A 12077-nucleotide genomic window follows, 5' to 3' on the forward strand; every position below is an offset into this window, starting at 1 on the left:
TATACAGCTCACGATCTTTCCAAGGACTTTTAGCAAACAGATAATTCTAAACTCTATGAATGAAAAATAATGTACATACCCGACAACGATGTACATATCATGATCAGATTATTATTAATAATATTCGCAAAACGTATGTAAAGATTTAAAACTTCAAATTGTAATCTACTTAAAAAGACATCTAGTTCGTTATTCGATTGTACGCAGCTTATGAATTGCCAAGAATACGTTATTTTTCTATCAGTTAAAATTGAAAGAGTATCTAAATATGCAGAAGTATTCTAATAATATCTAAAAGTATCTAATTATAGAATTATGACAGTATTTAAAATTAAAATATTTCGTAGCTTTTAATATTGATATATATTCAATAATATATATCATTATTAATAAAATCCTTATTTGCGATGAAAATATACATACATTATGAATTTAAGTAAAATTACTTTGCAAAAATTACATCTCATATAATAATTTTATTATTTGAAGTTATGCTTTCTTATGTATTACGATGCATAAAATAGACCAAAAAAATATATTAAATTAAAAAATTGTAATCAATTAAAAAATAATATTTTCGCAAAATTTTCGCAATATTGAATGCAATTAAAAATGTTCGGTTTATTTTGCAGCGAAGGATGGAGGCTAGCGAGTGGGATCATGCGACCTTGAGGGAGGAAGAGTTCGAGCAGCATGCCGTATATTTGGTACCGGATGTGGCGACATCGCCAGGGGATACTAATCGTGCGGAAGCATCTTTGCCGCGGAATCTAGTTCTCAAGCCCTCTCAAGCTCTCAACGATGTACGTTCTTTCATATAAAAAAATCCTATTTCAAAATCTCGAAAGTTATAAGTTTAACTCTCTGAGAATTTAATTGTACGAATCGTGTCGCTTATTAATTTTTTTTCGACCCTAGCTGAGTCCGCGCAAAATTTATGCAAGGAAAATAATTTCTGAAAAAATTGCAATCTCCTAAAGTGGAACATTAAGCCATATAAAGATAGAGAAATTCTAAACTCTTAGATAAATACTATATTGTATAGTTTTTGTAATATGGTATAGTACACGCGAAAGCAACACAATATATAATCGTAAATTAGCTCATATTGCATTTTTCATGGCGTGACAAATATTACTAAAAAATTAGTAAAAGTATTAGTATACAAATTTAATAATGATTAATAATCTTTATTGTCTTTTTTGTTAAAGTTTTTAGTAATAACATACTTTACCATCAGTCTATGTTTTCAATTACAGTTCTCATACAACTTTCAAAGATTTCAGAATTATCTCTTCACTCTCTTTTTAGCTATTTAGTTATTTATTAATTAGTTTTAATTTTATTTTATTCAAAATTTTTGCATTTAAAACAAAAATGAATTTTGCACAACTCAAGTTTATAATAACGACAAAAGAATATAATTTTTAGATACCATGATATAGAGTACGAACGTATGAGAAGAAGTTGATTGGTTGACGACATAAAATCAAACTTGACGAAATTAATTAATTTACAGTCATTACAGGCATGATTTGAAGACAAAATCGTTATTTTTTTCTCAGTGCGGAAAACAAGAACTTGATTATGTATCGCGAGACTCGCTCTTAGTTTTTCTATTTCATCTACAAAATTTCAAATTTCTCTCAAAAGAACCGAAACATTCCGAGCTAAATTGCACAACGATGTAATACCTATATAGATTCGTATGGGCTAATCGACATTCGAGCTTTCGTTTATCAAAAAAAGAAACAGAAGCATCAGAAACGCGAAAGCGCCGAATTGAAAGCATCGAAGAGTTAAATTAGTTTTGAACGAATATACATTTCTATGCAATAGGATTCTATTCTAACGTGAATCGGACTGAAAATAGGTTCCATCTTTCACCGTGTATTTTAACAATAATAAAGAATGAGCGATCGAAGGGGCAAACAATGCGCTTTTGTCAATTCGCCTATTATTTATATGTTTGGTTTATAGCTTTTGCTATTAAATGAACTTCTTGAATAGAACTTAAACTATTATAGAAATAATTTTGTCACTTTTCTGAATTCTTTAAACCCAGTTCGATAGAAATAATTCATAATTCTGAATACCAAATACATATATTTAAAATTAAAGATGAAAATTAAGAATCTAAATAGACAATTGAAATAAAAATTTGCATTATTTCTTAATTTCTATCGACTTGATTAATCGAAAATTATTTATGTGACAGGTATTGGGCGTATGGAGCACCAGTTACATCCCTAAAGGGACACGTTTCGGCCCATTGGTCGGTCAAGTGTACACGAAGGATTCGGTACCAGCAGATGCAAACCGAAAATACTTCTGGCGGGTAAGAACAATTTTACATCTACTATTCAACTAATTGTAAGATTTTCGTTTATTATTACATAACAAATAACCATCCTTCGAAGTATCAACATAAAATAAATATATATCGTAAAAAAAAAAAAAAAAAAAAAAAAAAAAGACGTCAACAAAGATAAGAAATTGATTTTAGTAAATCTTAAAACGTGAGAAATCATAGATGTCTTATAATTCATTAATTATGACAATTACCTAATTTTTTCATGATTTCTGAGCAAAACATATATGTAAATCAAAATAACAAATACGAATATGAAAGTAGTACCTTTTCAGTATTTTCTTGTAACAATCATAATACAAAAATAAATACAAATCTATCCTAAAAAATATCAAATAATTATTAAAATTTAATAAATAGGCATTACTTTGTCAATAGATAATGTGAGCAAGATGTTCACATAAATGTTTTTGGTAACCATCGTTATTAAGAAAACAATTAAAAATTGTTGACATTTGAATAATATTTTGCATAATTATAACGATATAATAATCACTATTTATAGAAGGCTTCAGACATTAAAAAAAAATTACAGTATTTAAAAGAGCGTCTAAAAACATCTAAAAGACATGTTTTTAGATATTTCACATTTGTATTTTATAGACATTTATGCCTTGAATTGTTATAATGATTAGAACGTACTTATAAACAATTGTTATGTATTTACGATTTAAAAAAATAATTAAAATAAAATAATATTCTGATAAGATTTTAAAGATACATTTTAATCATCGTAATAAAAAGATTTTCGCCTTGCTAGGTGTATAAGAACAACGAGCTGTTCTACTACATCGATGGTTATGATGTCCAAAAATCTAATTGGATGCGTTATGTGAATCCCGCTTATTCGTCCGAATCGCAAAACCTAATAGCATGCCAGTATAAGGTAATTTTGCGAATGCATTTTTCACGCGAAGAAACAGATGTTCAAATTTCTATATTATAAGAAGAAGAAACTATGACAACCGTACTCTTTCATATTTCAGATGAACATTTATTTTTACACAATTAAGCCGATATTACCGAATCAAGAGTTATTGGTTTGGTACTGCAGGGAATTCGCGGAAAGGCTCAATTATCCATTCACTGGCGAGTTAATGCTTCAGAGAATACGTAAGTAAACATTCATCTTGAATTATTATATATAGTCTAGTTTCCCAAATTAATTACCAACCAATGCTTCTTATCGAATCACTTCCCCTTTTGCGCTACTCTTTTATTATTCTCTATCTTATATCGAAGTGGAAAATCTTTATTGCAAATTTCTCTTGAAATAAAAAAAATACTGTAGGAAAGAGAAAATATTGTACTACTAATTGTAAGATAAACAGGGTGTCTACTCAAAAAATTTTGTATAAAAAATTTTTTGAAAATTTCCTAATTTTCCAGGTATTTTTGTTCGAAATTCTGAGTAAAAAGAATTTTTTCAAAACTTTTTAATACAACTTTCTCTAAAATAAATTTTTTTATTACATGCATTTTCTAATATTTTTTATTCATACAAAAGAAAAACACGGAGGGTTAGGTCTTAAATTTCAAGTACTAAATTTGTAAATGTACTAAAAAAAACTGAATAACTTTTATAAGATAAGCATTTTCACTTGTATAACATTTTTCTTTATCATTAAAAATTATAAAGAATATATACTTTGTATTTAATCATTATCAATATATTCAATGTTAAGACATTGAATATATAAATAAAAAAAATTATATATGTACATATATACATATACATTTTTATAATATATAATATAAATTGTTTGGCTGGCTGACTGGTGCACGAGTTTTGGTTTTATTTTTAATAATTTTAGAATTTTTCACAAATTAAACAAATAGTTCTGGCTATTAAATAAAAAAATTTTTCAGAACAAACTGAGACGCCAAGTTCACGTTGTGTCTCACTTTATCTGCCGACGATTTCTTTAAACATTTTTTGCTAGATTTTAAGTGCTTAAGAATTTCACAAAAAAGTTTTATATATGCGTAAAAATTATTAAAATATTAATTAAATAAATTAAATTAAATGCTGGTCATATTTCGATAGTTTTATCGATTAATGAGATTTTGTGTTATTCTGCAATCACTTTTAATTTCCAAAGAATGTTTTATACGTCAAATTATAAAAATATTAAAACAAATTAGATATCACCCGTAATGTCAAATGTGCAAATATCGAAGCAACATTGGTCGCATTTCGATATTCTAACTTTAATGAAATTTGTGTCAGTCTATCACTTTTAATTTTAAAATTAAAATTAAATGTTAAAATTAATTTTTAATGTTTTAAATTTTATTTAGAGGGTTCTACGCGTAAAAATTATTAGAATATTTATTAAACAAATTAGATCAAGACGTTGATATAACATGAAATCTTATTTATATCCAGCATCTAATTTGTGTAATTATCTAATATAATATTCTAATAATTTTTATGCATAAAACTTTTTATAAAACTATTACAGTACTCTCAAGCGCTTAAAATCTGGCAAGAATGCTGAAAAAATCGAAAGTGAGATGCAATGAGAACTTGGCGTCTCAATTTATCCCAATTTTATTCCGGACCATTCTTTTAATGGCTAGCACTATTTATTTAATCTATAAAAAATTCTAGACCTATTAAAAATCAAACCAATACTCTCAACTCAATTAATGAGTCTCCACGAAGTAAAGCGCTAGCTTCATACACGTTCAAATGGAATTGCACGAAATATTCTAGACGATAACTGCGACAAAAAAAATTAATTCCGCGAATAATATGTAATAAATTATCTGATTGTTCCCACAAAGCCCGATGCCATCCAACGCCTGCTCATCTTCTCCTAATCCTACGTTGATACATCTTCAAAAGCATTCATAAAACACTCGCGCGACATTTTGTACGACATTCCCGATTTCGATACATATTATGTTTATTGATACACAAAATCTGGACCGGTATATTCTCGTTTACGTCCGCATTTTTCCTCTGTAATACACTTCGCGCTGCACGTGTTAATTCTCTGTATCCTTGCTCCATGACGAAATAATATAATAGTAATTTTTTTTTTACACGGAGAAAATATAATAAGAAAAATTAGAATATAATTGTGTAATTGAGGAATATATATATTATGTACAAATATTATGTTTTATAAAGGAATAATTTTTCAAATATTTTAATGTACAAACAAGTATCGAACATAATCGTTAACAAACAATAGGACAAATAAATAATTTATCATCTTTATAGTTGTACAAAAAGGATTATTAATGCCTTCATACATAAATTTATGCACATGTTGGAACTCGTACATTTTTCATATATATATATATATATATATATATATATATACACATAAGTGTATTGATATATGCATAAATTTACTTATAAAGGCATTATAATAAGCCTTTCTGCATATAAACAATTAATTTATTATAGACGAACGAAGACACAAGTGTCTCATCTCAGTACTTATATCCAGCATCTCGAACAATTTAATTTATTTAATTAATAATTCTTAATTTGTTTGATTAATTCTAATAGTTTTATATATATATATATATATATATATATAGAACTTATTGTAGAATTATTGTAGAATTTTCAAGTGCTTAAAATCTGTTAAGAAATGCTAAAAAAATTGTCAGCGAACAAAGTAAGACGCAGCGTGAACTTGGCATCACAGTTTGTTTTCTCCTGAGCCATTTTTTTTCTTTAATAGCCAAAACTATTTAATTAATCTACCAAGAGTTTTAGAACTATTAAAAATAAAGCTAGAACCCTCAACAATTAATTAGTTTCCTCAAAATGAGACACCAATTTTACACACACGACTGATTGTTTACAATACGACAGTAAAATTATCAAAAAAAGAATTTTAAAAAAATTCTCTCTAAATCCCAATAAAATGTAATGAAATTTTCCTAATTTTTCCAGATACAAAAGAAATCCTTAAGAATTAACAGTTTTTTATGTTTTCCATGGAGTAGACACCCTATTTCTGATGTTTCAGTTATGCAAAACATTTTATATACAGTATATTATACTGGTAGCCATTTATTCTTACCATTTCAATATAACGTTGGATAGATATAAACGTGAATATATTTGATTCGATTGTTTTTATAAACAAAGAATGAAAATAATAACAAAAGCAATCTACAATAGAACACAAAGTATTACAGAAACATGTGTATACATATTACTATACCAACTCCGCGTCCAGTTCAGTTCTAAAATTGAAAAAATATCGTATTAAAACTGGCCACTGGCTATCACTTTTAAATAAAAAATATAGATACACACAAATATAATTATTACTATGAAATAAAATAAAAAATTTATATTATAAATTTTGCATGTTGTGTTAATGTTTTTTGGTATTTTATTTTTCTTTTAATTAGAGATTTATGTCATGGTCTCTCACATGAAATAAGTAATATTTTATGACAGAACCTGACAGATCTGAATTATATTTGTTACAGACTCTCCATCTTATAAATCCTAAATAACGACAATAATCTGTGATAATTTAAGACAATAAATCTCAAATTTATAAATATATTCGCGCGCAAGAGAAGATTTATATAAAAATAGTATATATATATATATACTATTTTATATGACATCGATCGAAGTGATATGTTTTATTGAATTTTCGCTTAGACTATTTAAAAACTATAATTCGTACGTTCATTATTCATTTATAATTTATAGAATGGAATTTAAATTGATTTGTTGATTAAATCTAATTTGTAATGTTTGGCACTTTCCTTTCTGTGATTTTCATTACGTAATTATACAATCTTAACAAAAAATGTTGAAATCTTTCTTCTAATACATTATTCTACATGTTTATAATAGTATAATGAAATTTTAATTATGTGTGTGTGTGTGTGTGTGAGAGAGAGAGAGAGTATATATATATATATATATATATACACTGGCGTTTTACAAATTAAAATTTTCATCATACTATTATAAACATGTAGAATAATGTGTTACAAGAAAAATTTCAACATTTTCTTTTAGATTGTATAATTATGTAATGAAAATCACAGAAAGGAAATTTTCAAACATTAAAAATTCGATTTAATCGACAAACCAATTTAGATCCGATCCTCTAAATTATAAATTAAACGAATAATAAATGTACAAATTACAGTTTTTTAAAGAGTCTAAACAAAAATTCAATTAAACATATCACTTCAAAATTATTTGTTGAAAAGTTTAAAATAGTTATTATCAAAACTGTGATACAATCCGTTAGAAAGAGCGGTCTCTAATAAATATTTATTTTGAACTTTCAATAAAAACATAATAAACATAATTGATATAATATATTCATATTATATCAATACGTTAAATTCATAGTGATTTTTGACATGTCTTGCCATCAAGACATATCGAAATAAAATTTTCATTTTATTAAGAGCATATAATAAATATATAAAATGATTAATATAAAATATATAATATGATTTTAATTGTATGAGAAATTGTATACTATGCGTACTGTAGTTATTTCTACTGATAAATATCGACGAAAAAATAATATAATGCTAAATAAATAGAACACATCACAAACATACATACTATTTACGTTATTCAGAATTTTTTTTGCCGTTACATTGAACTTATTAAATATCTCTTAGGACAACAAGTACAACAATCAACGCTTCCAACGGAAATCTCACCTACTGTCGACGTAATGCCCTTAAAAGACTCATCGATTTACGAAAGGCGTCAGATGACGCCAACGGATGGTTCCGTAAGATCAGACGAAGGTTACCATTCGAATGGCTACCATGACGAGATTCTGACGCCGCCTGAGGAGAGCAGCGAATCCGACAGTGAAAACAATTACGTGTTAGATTTTAGTAAATCATCGGTATGCGGCAATGAAATTTTGAAGCAAGATAATACCGCAACGAAGAATGAATACAGAAAGGTCAAAATCAAGATATCCAAGACCTATGGCAACTTCCAGACAACAAAAAGTATAACCGACAGCCCGACGAAGGACAAGGACCAGGAACTGACTAATAGAGCAGTTACTCCGGAACTCCAGAAACCTGTATCGCCCATCATCCTGCAGAAGAGTACGATATTGTCAACCGTAAACGAGGATGAGATAGCCGAAAAGAATCCAAAGCCCTTCTACGAACCGGAGGTCAAGAACGGTAACCTGTCCATGTCTGGCAGACCCGCCTACCTGGTCAACCCACCCAGCAGTTCCATCCTAGAGAACATTTTACTACGCAACAATACCGATAATAATAACAATAACAGTCATGGTCACCATCATAATGGTTCACAACAGCATCATCAACACCATCAGATACATCATCAAACTCATGTAGACTCGGTGACGCCGCCACCATCTAGCCCCACCGAAATGGCGTATTCCTACAAAAAGTCTCATCGTTATGGTAACATTCTGCCCTGCAGTCCGGACTCCAGCTCCAACTTGCCTCTGCAAACGGACACGTGCGTCAACTCGACCAGCGGTAACAACGGTGCGTTGCCCAGTATGCAGAGCCCCACTGGCAACATGCACTCCAGCACGGGAGGACCGCATTCTAGCACCGGAAATAGCAATGGCAGCTTGCCAATGCATCCCGGAAGCTTGCACTCGTCCAGCAACGCCGGCGGCAGCATTCATTCCAGCACAAACATGCTTTCATCTAACGCGATACTCACGTCTACCAGCAACCTACACTCGCCGTCCACGACGATAAACGGTTGTCCGCCAAAGCGAAAGACCAAATCGCCGTCGCCGTCGTCGAGTCAAAACGGCATTTCCACTCCGACGACGATCCTTTATTCCGGCAACTCGGGCGGTAACGGCTCGGGAAATTGTCAAATCGAATCTGCCAGTCCGGTCTATCCGAATTCCGCCGGCAGTAGTAGTAGCGGCAGCAGTAGTAATCAGAGCATCTCACCAATCTCGCCGATCCAATCACCCTCGTCCTACGGTCCGTACGGCAGTTTGTATAGCCATCAAAACGGCTCGCTACACCATAACGTGGAAGCGCCGTTATCCATCAATTGCACCGCCTATTCGCCCACACCGAGCGGCAACGTCGGCGTCTACGAAAGGTCTACGGACGGCAGACGGCTGGAGGCGGCCACCAGCAGCAACGGCCACCAATTACCCACCTCGTCGACCATGCAAATTGATAGCAACCAAGCGTTGATCGCAGGAACGCACAATCTCCACTTGGGCCATCATCCAAGTCTTACTATTCATTCTAACTCTTCGTCGTTCCTAAATAGATATTCGCCAGCAAGTTCTTTGTCGCCGGACGATCACGGTTGTTCCCAGAGCGGCTCACTCAGTCCCAACTCCCAGGGCTCGAGGGGCTACAGATCGCTGCCTTACCCGCTCAAAAAGAAGGACGGCAAAATGCATTATGAATGTAACGTCTGCTGTAAAACCTTTGGTCAGCTGTCGAACCTCAAGGTGCACCTCAGAACACATTCGGGCGAGAGGCCCTTCAAATGCAACGTCTGCACCAAGAGTTTCACACAGCTCGCACATCTGCAGAAACATCATCTCGTACACACTGGTAAGCGTACCAATTTAACACCAATACGCAAACATACAATATTTAAATCTTTTTAATATTAATTACGCCAATATAATATAGTATAATTCATACAATCTTTGCTTTTTCAGTACCTAGCAAATTTATTAACAAATTATAAAAAAGCCTATTTTCTTTATTTAAATTACTTAAAATTTTACTCTTTTTTATAATTTTCTATTTTATCTAAAAAAGACTATGTATCCCGAAAATCATTAAAAAATGTATATTTTATGAAAACGAATCACACAAAATAAAAAATAAGAAAATATATTTCCTCGTCGCGTATTTGTGAATTTGGTATTGTATTTTTTATAATATTTTTTCTCATACTATAATTTAAAAAATATATATATACATATATATTTTTTTTTCTCGAAATTACATCAAACTTAGTATGCGCTTGATTTACGAATTCTTTAATTACAATAAATATCTGTTAATATGTCAATTTGGAATTCGTATCTTATTAATACTTTTGTCTTCTAATAATACCGTCAATCCGTTTGTTTTTAGGTGAAAAGCCGCATCAATGCGAGATATGCAAGAAGAGATTCAGCTCGACTTCGAACCTGAAAACCCATCTTAGACTACACTCTGGCCAAAAACCGTATGCCTGCGATCTTTGTCCCGCTAAGTTCACCCAATTTGTCCATTTAAAATTGCACAAAAGGCTGCACACGAACGAGCGTCCCTATACATGCCAGGGTTGCGACAAAAAGTACATTAGCGCGAGTGGCCTCAGAACTCACTGGAAGACAACAAGTTGCAGACCGAACAACATCGAGGACGAGCTCGCGCTAGCCGCAGCCGTAGGCTCACCGACATATTACGAATACGGTCCTGATATGAATGTTGGTAAGTACAAACTCTTGATTAAATGCAATCTATAAGTAATAATAAATTGAACAATATCTTAACTGTAACCGCCTTGTTATATATCGCTAAAGCACTTATTGTGATGAGAAAAATTATTATTATCATAGTTAATAAGCTTGTAAAGTTCAAAGCTTTGTCAAAGCATTCAACTATCTGAAAACGGAACAACACAATGATAAGAGCGAAGATAATGCTAAATGGACCTATTATGTTTGTAGGGAATATCCCTAAGGAATGCGAGTTGGAACACATCGATAATTACGACAGGCATGGCTCAACGCATGGTCCACACTCCACGTCTCTCCATAATCTGGAAAATTCCGTAGGCCGGCCGAGCGTTATAGAAACATCCCAGCCGCATATTATCGAATGTACATAAGTCACATGATGGGGTATCAGCCCCTTTCTCGCTCCGGCGTAAAATGTAACCGTGGAAATGTAAGCGATTTGCTCGCGATCGACTAGAGGAGAGAATGGAAAAGCTCTTCTTCTCTGGAATAGCAGCAAGTGCAAAAAGTTCTTGTAAGTAATCGAACGAAATATTTTCGCAAACTCCTTTCTGATTTTGATGAAATATGATAGAATAAAAGCAAAATTTATTTTCATTAACATTATATATATATATATATAATTTATTATTATTTAAAGTTATGAAATCTTTAAAAAGAAAGTTATTTTTTCATTTCCAAAATGTAGGACTTTAGAAAATAATTTCAATTTTATATAAATAATGTAATATTATATAATATTATATATTATATATATATATATATATATATATATATATATATATATATATATATATATATTAAAAATTGAATTTATTTTCTAAAGTTCTACATTTTAGAAGTAAAAAAATATTCTTTTTAAAAAATTTTATAACTTTAAATAATAATAATAATAATAATATGTATTAAGTTGTTTAAAAAAGAAAAAAATTGTTTACCAGCTTTTCAAGTTATCTTTCATTTTTTTTTAGAATTTTACAAGATTAAAACAATATAATATTGAACTATTAAAAAAATTATTGTTTTTTTTTTTTGTTTAAGTATAATATATCATATTAATTTTTTTATGTATTTAATCATTTTCAATATAATTTATTGAATTAATGATTAATATTAATAATATTAATGATTTCATATGCTAAAGTTGAATATTAAGAGAAATAAAAAAGATTCAATTTATTTATTTTAATTTGCTCTATAACAATCAACCATATTTCATTAAATAATAAAAGAGAAAATTTATCAAT

General features: G+C 30.2%; 2 protein-coding genes across 4 annotated transcripts in view; one reads left to right on the forward strand and one right to left on the reverse strand.

Moving 5' to 3' along the window:
* Window positions 1–11514, forward strand: part of Blimp-1 (PR domain zinc finger protein 1) — a 38855-nt gene extending 27341 nt beyond the window's left edge. For both annotated transcript variants that reach the window (XM_072910685.1, XM_072910686.1), the window contains exons 2-8: window positions 633–803; window positions 2219–2338; window positions 3132–3257; window positions 3358–3484; window positions 8009–9925; window positions 10460–10801; window positions 11041–11514. In XM_072910685.1, coding sequence (XP_072766786.1) covers window positions 639–803; window positions 2219–2338; window positions 3132–3257; window positions 3358–3484; window positions 8009–9925; window positions 10460–10801; window positions 11041–11201 — 2958 coding nt within the window. In that variant the 5' untranslated portion in view covers window positions 633–638 and the 3' untranslated portion in view covers window positions 11202–11514. The remainder of the gene's footprint in view (window positions 1–632; window positions 804–2218; window positions 2339–3131; window positions 3258–3357; window positions 3485–8008; window positions 9926–10459; window positions 10802–11040) is intronic.
* LOC140676134 (protein FAM76A) overlaps window positions 1–12077 on the reverse strand; it is a 70412-nt gene that overhangs the window by 49608 nt on the left and 8727 nt on the right. The gene's annotated exons all lie outside the window — the stretch shown is intronic.

This window comes from Anoplolepis gracilipes, chromosome 2 (assembly GCF_047496725.1).
Source record: "Anoplolepis gracilipes chromosome 2, ASM4749672v1, whole genome shotgun sequence".
NCBI classification, from domain to species: domain Eukaryota; kingdom Metazoa; phylum Arthropoda; class Insecta; order Hymenoptera; family Formicidae; genus Anoplolepis; species Anoplolepis gracilipes.